Source organism: Ovis aries, chromosome 1 (assembly GCF_016772045.2).
Source record: "Ovis aries strain OAR_USU_Benz2616 breed Rambouillet chromosome 1, ARS-UI_Ramb_v3.0, whole genome shotgun sequence".
Classification (NCBI taxonomy): Eukaryota; Metazoa; Chordata; class Mammalia; order Artiodactyla; family Bovidae; genus Ovis; species Ovis aries.
The window spans coordinates 247,471,441-247,494,296 of NC_056054.1; the positions used below are offsets into that span (position 1 = coordinate 247,471,441).

General features: G+C 39.5%; 1 protein-coding gene across 9 annotated transcripts in view; it reads left to right on the forward strand.

The window, feature by feature from the left end:
- The window catches only part of TFDP2 (transcription factor Dp-2), a 203,486-nt gene that overhangs the window by 52,843 nt on the left and 127,787 nt on the right, over positions 1 to 22,856 (forward strand). For 7 of the 9 annotated variants that reach the window (XM_060394981.1, XM_042236073.1, XM_042236079.1 and 4 more), the window contains 2 exons: positions 405 to 507; positions 10,018 to 10,084. The exons of 1 other annotated variant lie outside the window; for it this stretch is intronic. In XM_060394981.1, the coding sequence (XP_060250964.1) occupies positions 481 to 507; positions 10,018 to 10,084 (94 nt within the window). In that variant the 5' untranslated portion in view covers positions 405 to 480. Of the gene's footprint in view, positions 1 to 404; positions 508 to 10,017; positions 10,085 to 11,492; positions 11,609 to 22,856 lie in introns of all 9 variants that reach the window. One more of the 9 variants, XM_060395006.1, reaches the window with a different exon arrangement.

The window sequence follows — 22,856 nt, forward strand, 5'->3', positions numbered from 1 at the left end:
TACACATCTGTGTCTCTTTCCCTGTCTTGCATACAGGGTCGTCATTGCCATCTTCCTAAATTCCATATATATGTGTTAGTATACTGTATTGGTGTTTTTCTTTCTGGCTTACTTCACTCTGTATAATCGGCTCCAGTTTCATCCATCTCATCAGAACGGATTCAAATGAATTCTTTTTAACCGCTGAGTAATACTCCATTGTGTATATGTACCATTTAACATCACGAAATTGCAAGTTTTATCTGGTTGATGACAGTTAGAATGGTCCATATCTCGTAGTGGTGTTGTGAGGATTAATTTAGGTAATTAAAAAACAATGAATATCACATAGTAATTATGACATAAGTGTTGCTTGTTATTATGATGACTATTACATTACTGTTCCTTCTTTTTCCCTTTAACAGGATATTCTTTTAAAGAATTATTGAAGACGAAGTTTTTTTATTTGCTTTTTAATGGCTTTACAGAATTTTAAATTGAATGCAGTTTGACATGACGGCAAAAAATGTAAGTATTTGTGAATTTTTAAATGTAAGTATTTAAAATAAGCTATACTTTTTCCGTGCACATTTTCTTCACCATTTTGACGAATCAAGTTCGGTTTACCGGCATCAATGTATTACCTGTGTTTGTTTCTGCAAAGAAAGAGACTGTGAACTTGAACGCTGCTGAAGCTCGTCTCACGGCCACAGTAGCCTTGTTGCAAACCGCTGCCAGGTTGCTCCGACTCAGCAGCTGCAAAATTGTTATCTCCAGAAATGTACCCACCCCCCTCCTGTTTCGTGTACTGTTAATAAATTTGCTTTGGTGCTTGCTGGAGAGTTACTTGGCATTATTGAGAAAAATCACTGTTTTCTTTGGCTCGGTTTTTTTTTCTTTTGGATTTACCCTTAAAAATGTGTACAATCAGATGTTGTTCAGAAGCAGCCTGCTGTCCTCCTTGAGGTGATTCCCGACGTAAGTTGTTTTGGGGAAGTTATTCTTTTTTCTTCTTTTGTTTAAGACTGTCATTTCTGAATCTATTTCCTTTCAAGTTATATTGTTATTATACCAATGGATTTGTTTCCAGTTAAGGGGAAGGATTATGCCAGAAAATAAATACTACAGGATTTGTGGCAATAACTTATTATAATTACTATACCCAGATTATTAGTTTGGACTCTGATTGCAGGTAACAGAAACCAGCTTGGGCTACCTTAAACCAAGAGGGAATTTATTTTAAGGCTAAAGGGATGTCTCAAGGAATTCAAGCGTAGAAACTGAGCAGACCCTCAGAAAGATCTGGGTCCAGAAACTTGAAATCTACCAGGAATTGAAGCAGTATTTAGTTTTCATGTGTCATCTCTGTGTATTTCTGTGCATTAGCTTCATTACCCTGTGTCTCTCTGCAAAGCATCTTCCTGAGTTCACAGTCAGTCAGCATCTCGATCTGCTTGTTACGGTACTAGCCCGTTTAGAGAAAGAGAGAGAGAAGTATGAAGGAAGGGAGGCGAGTAGCCTGACAGATCCTGTCTGCTTATTTCAGCTCTAACTTCAGACTCCTTGGAGAGGACTTCTGGCACAGCCCTATAGCTGATATCCACTAGTAGTTTGGTTAGTTATGACCAGAGAGACAAGTGTTATTGTGGAAAAAGATCTTGTGAACCAGACAGATATTTCTAGATACTATCCATTATACAGCTCAGTTCAGTTCAGTTCAGTCGCTCAGTCATGTCCGACTCTGCTAAAGAGCATCAAAAAAATAAGAACACCACTCTGATTACTAACTTCTACTCCAGTTGTTGATCTGGCTTTTAGGACACACTAGTAGTTGTAGGCAGATACAGACTTTGCTTTGTTACCATATAATTAATTTTTTTAGGATAAATTATCAAGTGTCACCTGCCTTAATCTTGTATCTATTTGTGGCTCTTATATCTATTTGTTTAGTTGCTGTTTGGGGGAAAGAAGAGCAAAGTTTTAGTCTGTGTATTGGGATTTTTCTTGTTTTTCTCTCCTCCAGGAAAAAGAGAATGTGAAAGTTATCCTGAGCAAAAAGGATGACTGTCATTCAACTAACAAGTATATTTTGGCTTAAAGAGGTCCTTTAAATCTTCCTAGCCATACGTACAGTTTGCTGTATTAAAAGTTGTTTCCTTAAAGTAAAAAAGCATTTGAACCAGTGGTGACTATTCTCCCATTATTTTGTTTGTATATTTGGATGTCATCAAAGAGTATGCTATTGGTTTCTCTTCCTGCTTCAGCATCCTTGGGGGAGAGGGCTGTTTGATGAGTTGACCCTCTCCTGATTCCCTGGGCTTGGGGACATGGGGAGGTTGGGCCTCAGACTGGACAGAACGACGAGGGAAAGAATTGAAGTAGACTGAATGTCTGATTCAATATCACAGTAATTCACAGTAACCATTCAATATCACAGTAGTCCAAGTCTGTGCCCCAACCAGTAACGCTGAAGAAGCTGAAGTGGAACGGTTCTATGAAGACCTACAAGACCTTTTAGAACTAACACCCAAAAAAGATGTCCTTTTCATTATAGGGGACTGGAATGTAAAAGGAGGAAGTCAAGAAACACCTGGGGTAACAGGCAAATTTGGCCGTGAATACAGAATGAAGCAGGGCAAAATAGGGTTTTTGCCAATAGAACGCACTGGTCATAGCAAATACCCTCTTCCAACAACACAAGAGAAGACTCTACACATGGACATCACCAGATGGTCAACACCGAAATCAGATTGATTATATTCTTTGCAGCCAAAGATGGAGAAGCTCTATACAGTCAGCAAAAACAAGACTGGGAGCTGACTGTGGCTCAGATCATGAACTCCTTATTGCCAAATTCATATTTAAGTTGAAGAAAGTAGGGAAAACCGCTAGACCGTTCAGGTATGACCTAAATCAAATTCCTTATGATTATACAGTGGAAGTGAGAAATAGATTTAAGGGCCTAGATCTAATAGATAGAGAGCCTGATGAACTATGGAAGGAGGTTCGTGACATTGTACAAGAGACAGGGATCAAGACCATCCCCATGAAAAGGAAATGCAAAAAGCAAAATGGCTCTCTGGGGAGGCCTTAGAAATAGCTGTGAAAAGAAGAGAAATGAAAAGCAAAGGAGAAAAGGAAAGATACAAGCATCTGAATGCAGATTTCCAAAGAATAGCAAGGAGAGATAAGAAAGCCTTCCTCAGCGATCAATGCAAAGAAATAGAGGAAAACAACAGAATTGGAAAGACTAGAGATCTCTTCAAGAAAATTAGAGATACCAAGGGGACATTTCATGCAAAGATGGGCTTGATAAAGAACAGAAATGGTATGGACCTAACAGAAGAAGGAGATATTAAGAAGAGGTGGCAAGAATACACAGAACTGTACAAAAAAGATCTTCATGACCCAGATAATCACGATGGTGTGATCACTCATCTAGAGCTAGACATCCTGGCCTTAGAAAGTATCACTACGAAACAAAGCTAGTGGAGGTGATGGAATTCCAGTTGAGTTATTTCAAATCCTGGAAGATGATGCTGTGAAAGTGCTGCACTCAATATGCCATCAAATTTGGACAACTCAGCAGTGGCCACAGGACTGGAAAAGGTCACTTTTCATTCCAATCCCAAAGAAAGGCAATGCCAAAGAATGTTCAAACTACTGCACAATTGCACTCATCTCACACGCAGTAAAGTAATGCTCAAAATTCTCCAAGCCAGGCTTCAACAATACATGAACCGTGAACTTCCAGATGTTCAAGCTGCTTTTAGAAAAGGCAGAGGAACCAGAGATCAAATTGCCAGCATCCGCTGGATCATGGAAAAAGCAAGAGAGTTCCAGAAAACATCTATTTCTGCTTTATTGACTATGCCAAGCCTTTGACTGTGTGGATCACAATAAACTGTGGAAAATTCTGAAAAGATGGGAATACCAGACCCCCTGATCTGTCTCTTGAGAAACCTACATGCAGGTCAGGAAGCAACAGTTAGAACTGGGCATGGAACAGCAGACTGCTTCCAAATAGGAAAAGGAGTACATCAAGGCTCGCAAAGAGTCGGACACGACTGAGCGACTGAACTGAACTGAACTGAACTGAAGGCTGTATATTGTCACCCTGCTTATTTAATTGATATGCAGAGTACATCATGAGAAACTCTGGGCTAGAAGAAACACAAGCTGGAATCAAGATTGCTGGGAGAAATATCAATAACCTCAGATATGCAGATGACACCACCCTTATGGCAGAAAGTGAAGAGGAGCTAAAAAGCCTCTTGATGAAAGTGAAAGAGGAGAGTGAAAAAGTTGGCTTAAAGCTCAACATTCAGAAAACGAAGATCATGGCATCTGGCCCCATCACTTCCTGGGAAATAGATGGAGAAACAGTGGAAACAATATCAGACTTTATTTTTGGGGGGCTCTAAAATCACTGCAGATGGTGACTGCAGCCATGAAATTAAAAGATGCTTACTCCTTGGAAGGAAAGTTATGACCAACCTAGATAGCATATTCAAAAGAAAATTTTGCTTTTGAATATTACTTTGCCAACAAAGGTCTGTCTAGTCAAGGCTGTGGCTTTTCCATTGGTCATATATGGATGTGAAAGTTGGACTGTGAAGAAAGCTGAGTGCCAAAGAATTGATGCTATTGAATTGTGGTGTTGGAGAAGACTCATGAGAGTCACTTGGACTACAAGGAGATCCCACCAGTCCATTCTAAAGGAGATCAGTCCTGGGTGTTCTTTGGAAAGACTGATGCTAAAGCTGAAACTCCAATACTTTGGACACCTCATGCGAAGAGTTGACTTATTGGAAAAGACTCTGATGCTGGGAGGGATTGAGGGCAGGAGGAGAAGGGGACAACCGAGAATGAGATGGCTGGATGGCATCACCGACTCAATGGACACGCGTTTGGGTAAACTCCAGGAGCTGGTGATGGACAAGGAGGCCTGGCGTGGTGTGATTCATGGGGTTGCAAAGAGTTGGACACGACTGAGCCACTGAACTGAACTGAACTGAACTGAATGTCTGATAAAGCTCACTAGCCATTCTGAAATAGATGAGCACATTTTTGTGGCCTTTTAATATATTTTGTTGGGATACTCACTCGAGGGATCATATCAGTTTACAGCCCCATGAACAATTCGTTCTCATCTCTCCCCTCCCCATCTTTCTGCAGCAAATAAATATGTTCAGCACTGTTCCAGACTACCTTCTTGGGATTTATAATGTAGTGAGAGGAGATGATATATATGTAATGTTAATGATACCTGTTATGAAGAACAATAAAACAGGGTAAGAGGAGAGAAAGCATAGCAATGTGGAGGTCTCTTTCAACAAGGTATTCAGAAGCATGCTTTTTAAGGAAATGGCATTTAGACAGACGGATGCTCTTTAGTCTCAATACAGAAGGAAGGAGTCAGCCATGTGAATATATAGGGAAAGAGCATTCCAGGTAGAGGCAGGAGAAAGTGCTGTTGATCAGAGAACAGCCGATGACCAGTTGACAAGGTGGAACAGAGTAACTAAGCCATACAAGTGGTAGGAGGTGAAGCCAGAGAGCAGGTGCCAGATCATGGGGAGCCTCGAAAATGGGGGTGAGCAGTATGTGTTTTATTTAGTTTAATTAATTTATTTATTGTTTGACTGTGCTTGGGTCTTTGTTGTGTGTGGCTTGTGGGCTCAGTAGTTGTGGCAAACAGGCTTTGTTGCGCCGTGGCACGTGGGATCTTAGTTCCCGGACCAGGGATTGAACCTGTGTCTCTTACATTGGAAGGTGAGTTCTTAACCACTGAATCACCAGGGAAGTCCTGAGTAGTATATATTTTAAATGTCAGTGGGGAGCTAATGGAGTTTTTGAGGATGATTTCAAGACCTAACGTAGCATTTTAAAGTTTATTCTGGCTACTGGGTGAATCAACTGAAGAGGGCCATAGTATACACGAGGGACTCATTTGGTACTTATCCCAGTAGTTCAGACAGCAGAAGATGGTAAGCTAGGCTAGGGTAATGATACTGGAGATGGGGAAAAGTGGTTGAATCTAGGATGTATAGAAGGAACAGCCAGCAAGACTCATTGAGTAATTAGGACATGGGGACAGGGAAGAAGGTAAAGACTTCTCAGCATTTGGCTTGTGTAACTGGGTATGTGGTTTTGCGGTTTCATGAGAAGAAGATCTCTTGGAGAAGTACAGGATTTTGTGGCAAACTCAAAAATTGTTTTGAAAATATTAAAGTCGAGGGACCTGAAAATATCCAGGTGGAGAAATTGGCCAGCCAGTTAATGATAAATAATGACTCTGGAGCTGTAGGGAAACCTTGGGGCTGGTTATAGAAATTTTGGAGTCATTTCATATTAGATTATTTTAAAGTGGGGGGACTCCATGTGATTATATAGTTCATGCTTGGGTAGAGAATGCATCAGGACCAAGTTCTGAATACAGGGATTCTCTAGCAACTGCGGAGGAGGAGAGGCAGCAAAGGACAGGAGAAATGAACAGAAAGGAAGGAAAGCATGACCCTGATGATGTGGAAGCCAAGTGAAGAAAGTGTTTCAAGAAGGAAGGAGTAATAGTTGTATCATATGCCACTGAAAAATGACTCTTAGATCTGGAAGAGATGGCCCTGGTTTTATGGGAGCATTAATAAATGTATGTGAAAATAATTATGTGTCAATATTTACATCCTTATTTTCTGTTTCTCATTTTGTATTTCTCGTATGAGAACAGTCTTGTGAAGAGTTACTTTTGCCTTAGTTCAGTGCCATTCTAGGTCTTTTATGGTTGTAGGTGTTAGAAACCCTTTTCAAAATAGCTTAGCGCAAAGAGTGGCATTTTTTGATTGGCACAACTGAAACATCTGGAGTACTCTGGCCTCGAATACAGCTGCTTTCAGGGGATCAAATGAGGAGCATGAGAGCTCTGTCTCCTTTTTCCAGCTTTTGGCTCTGTCTGGTGGCAGAATAGCCTACACTGGCGTCCTAATGCTCAATCTCAGAAGAGAGGAAGTTTTTTTTTTAGCTTTTATGTTTCAGATTCCATGGAGGAGCTTTGGTTGACCCTATTTGGCCCACATTGTTAGACAAGTCATTGTAGAGAAGGAAGTAGGGTTCCATACATGGTTTGCTGCCTCACCATGGGTCATGGGGCCACCCAGGCTGTCACAGCACAGTTGAGGCTCTAAGACGAACATCCCACCAGACCTGCGTGGATTGTGGGATGGATCCCTTTGCAAAAGGAAGTTCTGCAGAGCTGGTGATATATTCTTTGTATCTGGGGTAAAATAAAGTAGTATCAAGTAGTATCTAGTATCCACTGATCGGGCTTTCCCAGTGGCTCAGTGATAAAAGAATCCATCCACCTGCCAATGCAGGAGACACGGGTCCAGTCTCTAGGTTGGGAAGATCCTCTGGAGGAGGACACAGGAAACCACTCCAGTATTCCTGCCTGGGAAATCCCATGGGGAGAGGAGCCTGGTGGGCAAGCCTGCATGGGGTCGCAGAAGAAGAGGACACAACTGAGTGAGCGAGTGAGCCAAGTATCCACTGATCCTCTTCTTGACCAAAAATGCAGGTGTGTTTTCTCCTGAGTTCACTTAGTGTGCAATAAAGACGTGGAAGATAGTTTTTTACCTTGTCAAAGAATCTTTTAAAAATATGTAAGCCATGATAGTCATTATAAAAATTAGAAAATACAGATAAAGAAACTAGTCTAGAGATTAGATTAGAGATCATATACACAAATGTGTGTGTGTATATATATATGAACCAAAATCTATATATAGTTTTTCAATTTATTTTTGGCTATACCACGTGACATGTAGAACTTCCTCTACCAAGGATTGAACCCGTGTCCCCTTGCAGTGGAAGCATGGAGTCTTAACCACTGGACCAACAGGGAAGTCCTACACACACACACACACACACACACACACACACACATTTTTTTAATAAAAATGAGGACACACACAGACACACACACATGTATATAGATACATTTTTTTAATAAAAATGAGGACACACACAGACACACACGTATATATATTTTTTTTTTAATAAAAATAAGGCCGGATTGTTTTGTAACCTGCTGTTTAGTGTAGTCTCTATGATGAGTATCTTCTCCTGTCTTGATAACTCTGTTGTAACATCATTTTAAATGGCTTTTTAATATTATCTGTTCTATAGACCTTATACCAGTTTCCTAATATTGGCCATTATTTTCTTTTTTTTCCCTTTTTTAACTTTTTTATTTTTGTCAACTCATTGGGTTATTTCTGTGAAACAAAAATCTTACAAAATTACTTGCCCAAAGGGTGTGTACTTTTTAGGGGACCTTTGATTCATATTACTAAATTGAATCTCAGAAAGACCACCAGTTGTATATTCACCATTGGTATATGAAGGTGCCAGTTCCCCCTTATTTTCTTTTTAATCTTTGTCAATCTAGTTGCAAAAGATGGTGTGTAATTTGCTTCATTTCTCTGATTGCTAGTTAGATCAAACTGGTATTACATATATTATCTATACACTCACTGGTCATTTGTGTCTCTCATGAATTGTCTACGTCAGTGTTAAAGTAATAAACCTGTTGCCCTTTGAGTTAACAACTCAGACTTGAATACTGCTTTGCATTAATGAACATGTTTACATAATTTTTTAACTTTGTCTAAAGAGCTGCCTGAGTTTGTTGTATGTGTAGGTATTGTCATTCCCCTGACAATGTTCCATGAACACCTTCCTTGTGAATGAATGGTAGAGATAAACTTTGAGCACAGATCATCTCCCTTTGAATCCTGTTTTCTTTTGATTATATCAATCTGAGACATTAAAAATCAGTGAAATTATAATGGTATTCTTAGGGAATAGCATTTGACTCAAACATTTAAGCTTTGGACATCTTTTATTCAATAGGCAATGACTGCTTGCACTAGGCAACGCAGTGTTTGAATATCCAGATTGAAAACTTTTTTCAGGATCTTATTTGATGAAAAATTTTATGCAAAACGAGTTTACTTTTCTTCTCTTGATCTGTGACACATTATATAGAGAGATCCTTTTTAAATACATAAAATAAAGAATAGCTAATATTTTAAAATGCCTTTCCTTGCCAACTTCTTCTACTCTCAAATGATTTACTTTTTCTTTGAACCTTTATACTTTGTTTATGAAAACAAATTAATATATTTTTGAAGTTTGAACTTAAACATTTTAATAGTATTTATCTAAGCTCTAAATACAAACAGCTCCTCTCCATCCCTGAGACCCGGATTACACCCACGGTTGATTTAGAATTGACCTTTATCTTTTCAGAGTATAATCTGTTGGTTACAAAGGCACAGATGTACATCTGCTTAAAAGTTTCCAAATTCGTTTGCTGCTTCACTCTGCAGAAGTTGAGCAGTAAGAGCAGGTGTTTAAACGTAACAGTAATCCAGTAACCGTGAACTCCGGACTGCATGTGTGGTTTTAGTTGAGGTTTTTGCCGTTACCTTTGTATAATAACAAAAAGGTATAAACTGATGCTTTTGAAGTTATTGTAATACTTGGATTAAACAGTTCCATTGTATTAAGCATGGAGTGTATTAAAGGCTGTCTTTGCCTTCTTTGCTTTCTGTTTACAGTAGAGCACCAACAAGAGTTTCGCCTTCCTTTTCTTTTCATAGAGTTTAAAAAGGAGAGGTGTGTTGGTGGCCAGCAGTGAGGGTAGAATTTTGGTATATGTTTTGGCAGCTTCACAACTGCTACATTACTTGCTTAAGAAAAAAAAGCCATTAGTAAAATGTGTAGATCTCACTTCTGCTCATAAGTAATGCTGTTTCATTAACTTTTATCTTAATGTGGACAATGCCATATTTTTCCCATTTCGAGCAGTATGGCAGCATTTTAACCCTGTTCTTATATCTGATATAATTAACTCATCTTTATGTGACTCTGTATAATATTTGATATGGACCTCTGGTGGGAGGTCATTAATAACGGCTTATTAAGTGATCACATACTATTTAAAATCTTATTTATAATTTTTTAAACTATTTTATTCAGGTTGGTTTGAATTCTACAAATGCAGAACTAAGAGGATTTATAGATCAGAATCTCAGTCCAACCAAAGGTAAGGACAGTTGAATAAAATTTTTCTGCATCAAGCTAGTTTTACTGCATTTGTTTCATAAAAAACGCAGCTACATGAAGAATTACTTTGTGTATAATAATAATTATATAATATTACTGTGTTGTCATGACCAAATAATTTTTATCCTTTAAAACTCAGTTACCTCTGAGAGATGAACAGGAGAGGGTGTGTGTATGTGTGTTTGTGTGTTTGTTTTGAGAGACCCTACCTTCAGTGATTTAACTTGTAAAGAATACAGTAGAATGAATGAATATATGTAATTCCTTTTTCTAATACGTAGTTTACTGGAGGAATGTGTATATCCGAAATCTGACGCACCAGTACAGGTACTTGTGCAGAACACTGTCAGTGTCTTTAAGCAATATCTTTTAGTAAGGAGAAATAATATACTGAAATCTTTGTGGTTGAAATGATATGATGTTTGGGACTGGCTTCAAAATAATCCACTGGGGAACAAAGAGCAAAGTAAGTGGATAGATATGAGTTGGTTAATTGTTTAAGCTGGGTGATAGCTAGATGAGGTTTCATTATTCTTTTCTCTCTTCCTTTGCATATGTTTGAATTTTTTCCATTGTACATAGGCAAAGGTGGAGACAAAGTGTCTACTACTACAATGCAGATAGCTGGGAGAGAAACATCAGCTTTCTCAAAGGCTTTGTCTAAGGTGGACAGAAGGCTAAAGAGATCTGTTTCAGTATAAAAATGTCCAGCTTAATAGTTGTAGTGGTCTCTAGAAGTATTCTAATTTAGAAGTATTAGCGAGCAGAGAACGTGGTACTTGAAGCCTTGACTGCTTCTCATTTTTTCCTCAGTTTTCTAAATTGTGGTAAGATACACAAGACATAAAGTGAACGCCTCAGCCATTTTTAAGTGTATGATCTGGTGGTATTTAAGTACATTCATGTTCTGCCACCATTATCACCATTCATATCCGTAACTCTTCATCTTGCAAAACTACAGTTCTGCACCCATTAAACAGCTACTCCCTATTTCTTCCTCCTCTAAGCCTCTGGCAAGAACCATCCTACTTCCTGTATCTATGATTTTCACTACTCTGCCTACCTTGTCTAAGAAGAGTTACACTATATTTGTGTTTTTGTGACTGGCATACTTTGCTTAGTGTCCTAAAGGGATTTCCTTCCTTTTTTAAGGCTGAGTATTATTCCTTAAAATAACTGTAACTATGTACCACATTTTGCTTCTCTGCTCACCTATCTATCGATGGACATGTTGGTACCTCTATATTTTAGCTACTGTGAATGATGCTGCTATAAACATGAAAGTAGAAATATCTTTTTGAGACCCCGCATTCAGGTCTTTTGGATATATTCATAGAAGCAAAGTTACTGGGTCATATATTAATTCTATTATTTTTAATTTTTTTGAGGAACTGGCGTTTCAATTTTCACAGAAGCTATGCCATTTTACATTCCCATCAACAGTGTACAAGGGTTCCAGTTTCTTCACATCTTTGCAAACATATATTATTTATCAGAGGCAACCGTATGTAAAGTGATACGTAAAGTGTATGTAAAGTGATATCTCATTGTGGTTTTGATTTGCATTTCCCTAATGACTAGTTCAGTTCAGTTCAGTCACTCAGTCGTGTCTGACTCTTTGCGACCCCATGAATCGCAGCACGCCAGGCCTCCCTGTCCATCACCAACTCCTGGAGTTCACTCAGACTCACATCCATCGAGTCAGTGATGCCATCCAGCCATCTCATCCTCTGTCGTCCCCTTCTCCTCCTGCCCCCAATCCCTCCCAGGATCAGAGTCTTTTCCAATGAGTCAACTCTTTGCATGAGGTGGCCAAAGTGCTGGAGTTTCAGCTTTAGCATCATTCCTTCCAAGGAAATCCCAGGGCTGATCTCCTTCAGAATGGACTGGTTGGATCTCCTTCAGTCCAAGGGACTCTCAAGAGTCTTCTCCAACTAGTAACATTGAACCTTTTTTCATGTGCTTACTTACTATTCATTATCTTTGTAGGAATCTGTATTCAAGAAGACCCTTGCCCATTTTTTAACTGGATTATTTGTGTTTTGTTGTTGAGTTCTAGGAATTTTTTATACATTCTGGATATTAATTCCTTATTGGAGAAATGATTTGCAGATATTTTCTCCCATTCATTAGGTTATCGTTTTGCATACTTGACAGTATCCTTTGATGTGCAAAAGTTCTTTGATTTGATGAAGTCCAATTAATCTATTTTTTTAAATTGTTGTTGTTGCCTCTGCTTTTTGTCATTTCCATTAAATGATTGCCAAATCACTGTCATGAAGATTTTCCCTAGTATTTTCTTCTATGAATTTTATAATTTTAGCTCTTTAAGTTTAGGTCTTTGATCCATTTTGAGTTAATTTTTGTATATGATATAACTCAGAGTCAAACTGATACCCAGTTTTCCCAATAGCGTTTGTTGAAAAGATTATCGTTTGACCATTGAATGATCTTATTAACACCCTTGTGAAAAATCAACTGGCCGTATATGTGAGGATTTATTTCTGGGCTTTTTATTCTGTTCCATTGGTCTATATGTCTGTCCATATGTCAGTACTATAATGTTATAATTACTGTAGTTTTGTAGTAAGTTCAAATTCGAAAAGTGTGAGTCCTCCTGTGAGATTTATTTGGCTATGTAGGATCTCTTGCAATTCCCCATGAATTTGAAGTTTATATTTTCCATTTCTGTGAGAAAGGCTGTTAGGTTTTTTTTATAGAAATTGCATTGACTCTCTGGATCACTTTGGTTTTATTGACATCTTAATAGTGTTGTATCTTCTTATTTATGAACATATTCAACTTAATTTAAGGAATTACTTAAAAATTTTTTTTAATTGGAGGATAGTTGCTTTGCAGTGTTGTGTTGGTTTCTGACATAGAACAAAATGAATCAGCCATAAGTATGCATATGGCCCCTCCCTCTTGAACCGCCCTCCAACCCTCCGCCCTGTCCCACCCCTCTAGGTTGTCGCAGAGCACCCCATTGAGCTCCCTGTGTTATACAGAAACTTCCCACTAGCTAGCTGTTTCGCATATGGTGGTGTATATGTTTCAGTGTTACTCTCGCCATTCATCCCGCTCTCTCCTTCCTCTGCTGTGTCCGCAAGTCTGTTCTTTATGTCTGTTTCTCTTTTCCTGCGAGTAAATAGGTTTTTCGGTATTTTTTGGATTCCATATATATATATATATATATATATATATATATATATGTTAATATATCATATTTGTTTTTCACTTTCTGAGTTTCACTCTGTATAATAAGCTCTACTTTCATCTGCCTCACTGGAACTGACTCAGATTTGTTCCTTCTGATAGCTGAGTGATATTCCACTGTGTGTGTGTGTGTACAGACAACTTTACTTCTTTATCCATGTATCTGTCGGTGGGTATCTAGTTGCTTCCATGTCCTAACTATTTTAAACAGTGTTGCAATGAACATTGGAGTACATATGTCCTTTTGAATTATGATTTTCTCAGGGTATGTACCTAGTAGTGGGATAATTTTACCATTTCTTTTTGAAGTAATGAAAATGTTCTGGAGATAGTGGTTGTAGTAATGGTTGTAGTTATACAACCTTGTGTATATACTGGAAACCACTGAATTGTACACTTTAAAAGATAAATTTTAGTGTATATGAATTATGCTGTGGTTAAAAACAAAAAAAAATATTTCTTCAGCTTAATCTCTACTTCTGGCTCTGATTTATTCTCCCCATCTTTATCAGACTTCTTGGAAGAAGTTGTATACACTTATAGTCCCATTCTCAGCTTTTATTCACTTTTCTGCCTGATGTCGTCTGGCTTTAGACTCCATTAATTCTTTGAAACTGCCCTTGGTTTTGTCTTTTTTTGTTGTTGTTATCAGCTTTTGACACAGTTAATGTGTCCCCTCTTTTTAAAAATAGCCATATATATTTATAGATAGATAGATAAAATTTTGACTGACTTATTTATTTGGCTGTGCTGGGTATTAGTTGTGGCACGTAGGATCTTTTTCAGTAGTGGCATGTGGGATCCTTAGTTGCACTATATGGGACCTAGTTCACTGACCAGGGATTGAACCCAGGCCCCCTGTATTGGGAGCACAGAGTCTTAGCCACTGGGGAAGCCCCTAAAAAATAACCTTTTAATTTTACAACAGTTTTAGATTTACAGAAAAATTACAAAAATAGTGCATAGAGTTCTCATAAACCCATCACTCAGTTTCCCTACTGTTAATATCCTACATTAATCTAGTACAGGTTTTACAGTTAATGAGCCAGTGTTGATACATTATAATGAATGGAAGTCCAGTTATAGGTTTTTGAGAGAAAAACTGTGGAGATAAAGGTCCATTTTCATTACAGCATAATCAAGGGTGTCACCATGGCTTGCCATTATTGGTGTGAACCTCGATCATTTACTCGGCTGACACAGTGCTTGTCATGTTTCCCTGCTGCACAGTCACCCTTCTCCTTCCCCCTTTCTGTACACCGTAGTCTTTGGAAGAAGTCACTATGTGGAGTCACACTTGAGCAGTGGGAGAGTTTGCTCCACCTCTTGACTTCTTTGAGTTGTGAGCACCTACATAATTTATTTGGATTTCTTCCATCCTAGATTTGTTTTTTCTCCCTTATTCATTTGTTTGTTTGTTTATACCAACATGGACTTACAGGTATTTAGTTTTTACTCCAGGTCATAGTCCAGTACTGTTGGATCGGCCAAAAGTTCGTTCAGGTTTTTCCATAACATCTTATTGAAAAATCCGAATGAATTTTTTTGCCAACCAGATATTTTTGTTGGTTGGTTTTTTGCTCAAATCATTAAAACTATGGCCATTGGAAGTGTTCAGTTGCTTTTCTGTGTCCCTTTGACATATTTCCTGCCCATTCCTCAGATCAGCCATTTACCCAAAGAGTCCTGACTGCTTTTCATAGAGAATGTTGTTAGAACATCAGGATCTTGGTGCTGAGTGAGCGATTGTTCCTGGGATGGTGTCTTTCTTTTTGAAATCGCTGTTTTTCTTTGTATTTGTGATACCATAGTTTTTAAGTCTTTATAGGAAGCAGTACAGTGTAGTAGCTAAGAACAAGGGCTCTGGCAGTTGAGGGTGTAATCCTGGTTGCATTTCTTATTTTTGTTTGTTGTTTTCAGTTGCTCAGTCATGTCTGACTCTTGAGGCTCCCTGGACTGTAGCCCGCCAGGGCTCCTCTGTCCACGGGATTTCCCAGGCAGGAATACTGCAGTCGGTGGTCAGTTCTTTAACCAGGGCATCTTTTTGACCCAAGGATCGAACCCATGTCTTCGGCATTGGCTGGTAGATTCTTAACCACTGAGCTATCTGAGAAGCCCTTGGATTTCTTATACCCAACAGAAGCTAAACCTGAGCAAAATGATCTCTCTGACCCCAAATGTCTGTAATGATGCAGGTCATGATGGTAAGTTGCTCGTAGCATCTGTAAGGATTAAATGAAATAATGTGCATACATCACCTAGTACAGCACCTAAGACACAGTCAGCATTCAGAATGTGCTTACCCCTTTTTTATCTTTCTTTTTGGCCATTCCCTTCAGTCTGCTCTCTTAGCTCTTCTGTTTGTCTTCTAAATGTTAGTGTTCCGTGGGGCTTTTGTCTTGGGTTTTTTGTTTTCCTTACCTTGTACATTTTCCCTAGGCAGTTTTATCTGTTCTCATTGCTTTAGTTTTCATTACTTTGTATATGGTTGATTCTCAAATCTGTAGCTCTGGCCTAGACCTTTGTCTCGAGATTATGTCTATTCAGCTGCTAGTTGGACACCTTCTTTTGAATAACTTATACACATCTCAGACTCTGTCTGTAATTAAAGTGATTATTTCACCTTCTCAAAACCCATTTCCCCCTTTTCTTTATTTTATTGGACAGTAATACCTTCTACCCTTTGCCCAAATCAGAAAGTATCATCTTTGCCTCCTTTTTTTTTTTCTCTCTCTTTGGCATCAGATCCCTTGCAAGATTTGTTGATTCTACCTAAATATGGCAGTACTTCCCACCCATTTTCTTTATTCTGTTGCTATTATCTTAGTTCAGACTACCATAAGCCATTTCCTGGATCACTGGAGCTATTTTATTTACTTCAAGATGCTATGTTTCTTTTCTGTTTCATTCATTGTATTATAGTTACATATTTTTTCTCAAACACAAATCTGAACAAGTCTTCCCAAGTTAAATACATTTTTCGTCCCTCATTGCCCTCAAGACAATGCCCCGACTCCAGTTTTTAAAAGGTCCTTCACATTGCGGTTCTTGCTTTCCTGCCTAGCCTTGGCTCAGACGTTGATGCCTCTCGTCACACTGAACTGCCCTCTGCCTGTCGCTGCCTCACTGCTCTGCCACCCCTTCTCCTTTCATCCCTTCTCCCGCCATCCCTGTCTCTGTGTCTTGCTGTATCCTCTTCTCTGTACATATATTATTATTCCTCTCTGACACCATGCTACGCTTCCCTCTTGATAGATGCACATTCCATCTGGCTCATTTCTTTCGTGTTTTTTCTGCAGTGTTTATTTATTTTTGACTGCCCTGGGCCCTTGTTGCTGCAAGTGGGATTTTCTTTATTTGTGGCAAGTGGGGTCACTCTTGGTCGTGGTGTGCAGGCTTCTTTTGTTGCAGCTCATGGGCTGTTAGGGCTCGTGGGCTGTGGCGCGCAGGCTTAGTTGCTCCTTGGCATGTGGGATCTTCCCAAACCAGGGATTGAACCTTTGTCCCCTGCATTGGCAGGTGGATTCTCAGCCACTGGACCACCAGGGACATCCCCATCTGGCTAATTTCTGTTCACTCCTAGTATCTAAATTTAAATCTTATTTCCACTCAGCCCATAAAACTCTAATACTCTCTGCTCACCCCTATTGCAGTATTTGTCACACTAAATGTTAATTACTGATTTATTTATTGGTCCCCACCTAATTCCATGAAGTCAGAGAGTTTTTATTAGTCATCATTGTTTCTCTGGGATAGATATTTCAAAGTAGCTATACCAAATTGGAACTTTCTTTATGTCTTTCCTTTGACCTGTAATCCCTTTGGCCACTGGGCAAATTCCTAGTTACTGGTAAAGTCTATCTGATTGTGGATTCCTCTGTACCTCCTTGTCACTGTACCTCCTTTGTGTTAACCTTTGGATCCTGCACATATTTTATTCTTGTCCTTATCACATAATATTGTTTTTCTTTATATGATTTTCCTTTTCTTTTAATAGACTAAGCTCTTTAAGCTCAGAGTTCATATTTTTGTCTTTGGAGTCTAGCTTAGCATCTGGTACAATTATACATACCCAGTAAATTAAAAAAATTTTTTTTAATTGAAATGTAATTAATTTACAATACTGTTAGTTTCTGGTATACATCCAAGTGATTCAGTTATACTTATAAATACGTTATTTTTAAGAAACCTTCAGTGTTTTTTTGAAGCAAAGCACTAAGGTATTCAATGAGGAAGGTTCCTGAGCTTTTTGTCTTAGGGCATCTGTCTCAGAGTTGGAGGTCTAAAATTTACTTAATTAGTTAAGAACAAGCCTGAAGATCATTGTATTCTGTCATAACCGTGCAAACAGCAGATGATTTAAAAGCAGTTGTTGTGTTATTTTTTTTAATGAGAGGAAAAAGATACTGTAACTCAGGGCTTTATTATCTATGATGTTGAAATCCCAGTGGCACCTTTGTGGAGATCAGGGATTCCTCCCTTATCTGGGAGGCACATGCTGTTTCTTGGGCTTTAAGAAGTGGTTCTAGCAAGGAAAAGAGGCCATATTTTCCTGTAAGCTATATGCCATCCTCCGGCAGCTGCCGGATCAGCAGCTGCTGTGGGCTGACGTGCAGATAGATGAGACCTGCCCCGTACCCTCCTCTTGTTTCTTTACGTCCTTGGGAGAGCAGTGCCACCTTGCCACCTCCTTCTTTGCTTAGACATAAACTTTAAAATATGCATGTCCCTTACTGACGGCCAGTTCCACACCATCCAAAAGATTGCAGTAGCTTCCATCTATTGAAATGTCAGCCTATTAAAAGGAATGCAGCAGCTCAAAGGAAGGGATCAATTCAGGTCAGTCGCTCAGTTGTGTCCAACTCTTTGTGATCCATGGGGTCACATGCAGCACGCCAGGCTTTCCTGTCCATCACCGATTCCTGGAGTTTACTCAGACTCACATCCATTGAGTCGGTGATGCCGTCCAACCGTCTCATCTTCTGTCATCCCTTTCTCCTCCCGCCTTCTATCTTTACCAGCATCAGGGTCTTTTCTACTGAGTCAGTTCTTTGCATCAGATGGCCAAAGTATTGGAGTTTCAGCTTCAGCATCAGTCCTTCCAATGAATATTTAGGACTGATTTCCTTTAGGATGGACTGGTTGGATCTCCTTGCAGTCCAACGGACTCTCAAGAGTCTTCTCCAACACCACAGTTCAAAAGCATCAATTCTTTGGTGCTCAGTTTTCTTTATAGTCCGACTCTCATATCTATACGTGGCTGTTGGGAGCCAGCGTGAGGAATCCCGCCCATGGCAGTGGTCATGAGGAAGGAAGCCAGACAAAACGCAAAGGCGTGATCTAGCTTCAGGGGTTCCCCCTGAGTTTTTCCAAACATCTACCCCAAAAAAGCAGAGTCTTATTGCATATAAAAAGAATGTCTCAGTCTGAACCCCACTTGGATGGCTCTCTAACTTGCCTAACAGGTTCCCCCAGACTTTTTACAATTTGTGAATTGTTTACAGCCCTCCAACTGAGAGAGGCACAAAGCTTAAAGCATCTTAAAGATACAGAGCCTTATAAAGAGCTAAAAATCATATTGGTAATGGGTTTTCACTGTTGACTCAATGACTGCTGCCAGGCCTCCATATTCCTTATCTTTTAGGCACCTGAGGGATATTAATCAATGTAATTGGGATATAGAAAAAGGAATATAGTAGTTTTGATGTTAGCAACACTAGACTTTTGAGTTAATTACTTTTCTTTGTTATATATCACTGCACTCCTCTTGTGTCCTTGCTTTGTAAGAATGTAACTTTATTTAGTGCTTTCTGAGAGTGGCACCAGACTTTGGGAAGAACAACACAAATAAGTCTTCTGGTTGACAAACCCTTATCAGAAAAGGGCCATAAAATGTTAATTGGCCCTCTGGCCAAAAGATGATGTAAATCACCTAAGACTTGTGTATACAACTAGGTATGCAGAGAGAAAAGCTTGGTCTCGATAAGAGTCAGGGCTGCTGACGCTGCATAATTTTATATTATCCATTGATGTCTATGTACAAAAAAAGGTATAAAAGGCCTTTCTGGACAATAGGGGATGGGCCGGTTGCTGGACTGGTTTCCCCTGTGTGTCCTCTTTACTCTATTTTCTGACTGAATTCCCATCTGGAGTGGGGAGGCTCGCCACGTCTACTAACTTGCCCCGGCTTTTAAGTCCCGTGAGAGAGGGAGCCCAAGGAGGGGAACCCTCCACTATTGAAACAAGCGCCGGTGGCCTAACGTAGATGGTGCAAACTTCTTGTCCTAGAGTTTTATTGGTTTTCCACGTAAACCAAGTTATTCAGCCTCTTTTCTCCACTAAATTTTCCTACTATACTATTTCTTCATAATTTCTTTAATATTTCTAATTAAATAAATAAGTTTTCCTCGCCCACGCTGTCCCCGCTTCGAATTACCCTGGATCCACCGGGGCTGGACCCTGACACATGACTACTGGAAAAACCATAACTTTGACTAGATGGATCTTTGTCAGCAAAGTAATGTGTCTCCTTTTTAATATACTATCTGGGTTAGTCATAACTTTTCATCCAAGGAGCAAGTGTCTTTGAATTTCATGGCTGCAGTCACTATCTGCAGTGATTTTAGAGCCCAAGAAAATAAAATCGGTCACTATTTCCATTGTCTCCTCATCTGTTTTCCATGAAGTGATGGGACCAGAAGCCATGATTTTAGTTTTCTGAGTGTTGAATTTTAAGCCAACTTTTTCACTCTCCTCTTTCACTTTCATCAAGAGGCTCTTTAGTTCTTCTTTTCTTTCTGCCATAAGGGTGGTGTCATCTGCATAACTGAGGTTATTGATATTTCTCCCATCAATCTTGATTCTAGCTTGTGCTTCATCCAATCCAGCGTTTCTCATAATGTACTCTGCATATAAGTTAAATAAGTAGAGTGACAATATACAGCCTTGATGTGCTCCTTTCCTGATTTGGAACCAGTCTGTTCCATGTCCAGTTCTAGCTGTTGCTTCTTGATCTGCATACAGATTTCTCAGGAGGCAGGTCAGGTGATCTGGTATTCCCATCTCTTTAAGAATTTTCCACAGTTTGTTGTGATCCACACAGTCAAAGGCTTTGACATAGTCAATAAAGCAGAAGTAGATGGTTTTCTGGAACTTTCTTGCTTTTTCTGTGATCCAGCAGATGTTGGCAATTTGATCTCTGTTTCCTCTGTCAGCTTGAACATCAGGAAGTTCACGGTTCACATACTGTTGAAGCCTGGCTTGGAGGATTTTGAGCATTACTGTGCTAGTGTGTGAGGTGAGTGTACTTGTGCGGTAGTCTGAGCATTCTTTGGCATTGCCTTTCTTTGGAATTGGAATGAAAACTGACCTTTTCCAGTCCTGTGGCCACTGCTGAGTTTTCCAAATTTGCTGACATATTGAGTGCAGCACTTTCACAGCATCATCTTTTAGGATTTGAAATAGCTCAACTGGAATTCTATCACCTCCACTAACTTTGTTTGTAGTGATGCTTCCTAAGGCCCACTTGACTTCACACTCCATGATGTCTGGCTCTAGGTAACTGATCACACCATCGTGATTATCTGCGTCATGAAGATCTTTTTTGTACAGTTCTTGTGTGTATTCTTGCCACCTCTTCTTAATATCTTCTCCTTCTGTTAGGTCCATACCATTTCTGTCGTTTATAGAGCCCATCTTTGCATGAAATGTTCCCTTGGTATCTCTGGTTTTCTTGAAGAGATCTCTAGTCTATCACGGGATAATCAGCATCCTCCTATAGAGGCAAAACTAGCAGAAAAGGTAAGAGAAAGCAAGAAAGGGGAGTGGAGACTTAAGAGGGTATAGTTATAGCACAGAGAAAGTTGTTTTGAAACTAAAAATATATTCAAAATCCCATCATGAGAAACGCTGGGCTGAAAGAAACACAAGCTGGAAGAGGAGCTAAAAAGCCTCTTGATGAAAGTGAAGGAAGAGAGTGAAAAAGTTGGCTTAAAGCTCAACATTCAGAAAACGAAGATCATGGCATCCAGTCCCATCACTTCATGGGAAATAGATGGGGAAACAGTAGAAACAGTGTCAGACTTTATTTTTCTGGGCTCCAAAATCACTGCAGATGGTGACTGCAGCCATGAAATTAAAAGACACTTACTCCTTGGAAGAAAAGTTATGACCAACCTAGATAGTATATTCAAAAGCAGAGACATTACTTTGCTGACTAAGGTCCGTCTAGTCAAGGCTATGGTTTTTCCTGTGGTCATGTATGGATGTGAGAGTTGGACTGTGAAGAAGGCTGAGCGCCGAAGAATTGATGCTTTGGAACTGTGGTGTTGGAGAAGACTCCTGAGAGTCCCTTGGACTGCAAGGAGATTCAACCAGTCCATTCTGAAGGAGATCAACCCTGGGATTTCTTTTGAAGGACTGATGCTAAAGCTGAAACTCCAGTACTTTGGCCACCTCATGCAAAGAGTTGACTCATTGGGAAAGACTCTGATGCTGGGAGGGATTGGGGGCAAGAGGAGAAGGGGACGACCAAGGATGAGATGGCTGGATGGCATCACGGACTCGATGGACGGGAGTCTGAGTGAACTCCGGGAAATGGTGTTGGGCAGGGAGGCCTGGCGTGCTGTGATTCATGGGGTTGCAAAGAGTCGGACACGACTGAGGGACTGAACTGAATTAAACTGAAGGAAGATTGAAAATAGAATATGGCAAAGATGTACTGTAAACAGAACAATATCAATAGCAAATAAATGTACTAATAGCATCAAGCTGTTAAAAGGACAAAGAGAAATATGTATTGTGACAAAAGGAACAGGAATCCAATTTTCAGAAAATGAGCAAAACTTATGAATAAACTGTTCACACAAAAATATTAATGGTTCTTAATACATGAAAAGGCACTATACCTAATTCATAAACCATACATAATTTAAAATTACACTGAGTACCATTTTTCACTCTATAAGATTAGGGAGTATTAAAAAATTTGATAAAATACTGTTGTCAAGGGTGTAGGATCATGTACCATCTTATACTGCTGATGAGAGCATAACCTATATGGGAAGCAGTTTCATGCTATTTATTAATTTAATGTTCACATTACCTTTGAGCAACCTGTCTCTTTTTAGGAATGCATTCTACTGATATGCTTGTAAATTTAGGAAATAACACTTAATTTTTGTAGTATCATCAGTTCAGTTCAGTTGCTCAGTCATGTCCGACTCTTTGCGACCCCATGAATCGCAGCATGCCAGGCCTCCCTGTCCATCACCAACTCCCAGAGTTCACTCAGACTCACGTCCATAGAGTCAGTGATGCCATCCAGCCATCTCATCCTCTGTCGTCCCCTTCTCCTCCTGTATCCAATCCCTCCCAGCATCAGGGTCTTTTCCAATGAGTCAACTCTTCACATGAGGTGGCCAAAGTACTGGAGTTTCAGCTTTAGCATCATTCCTTCCAAAGAACACCCAGGACTGATCTCCTTCAGGATGGACTGGTTGGATCTCCTTCAGTCCAAGGGACTCTCAAGAGTCTTC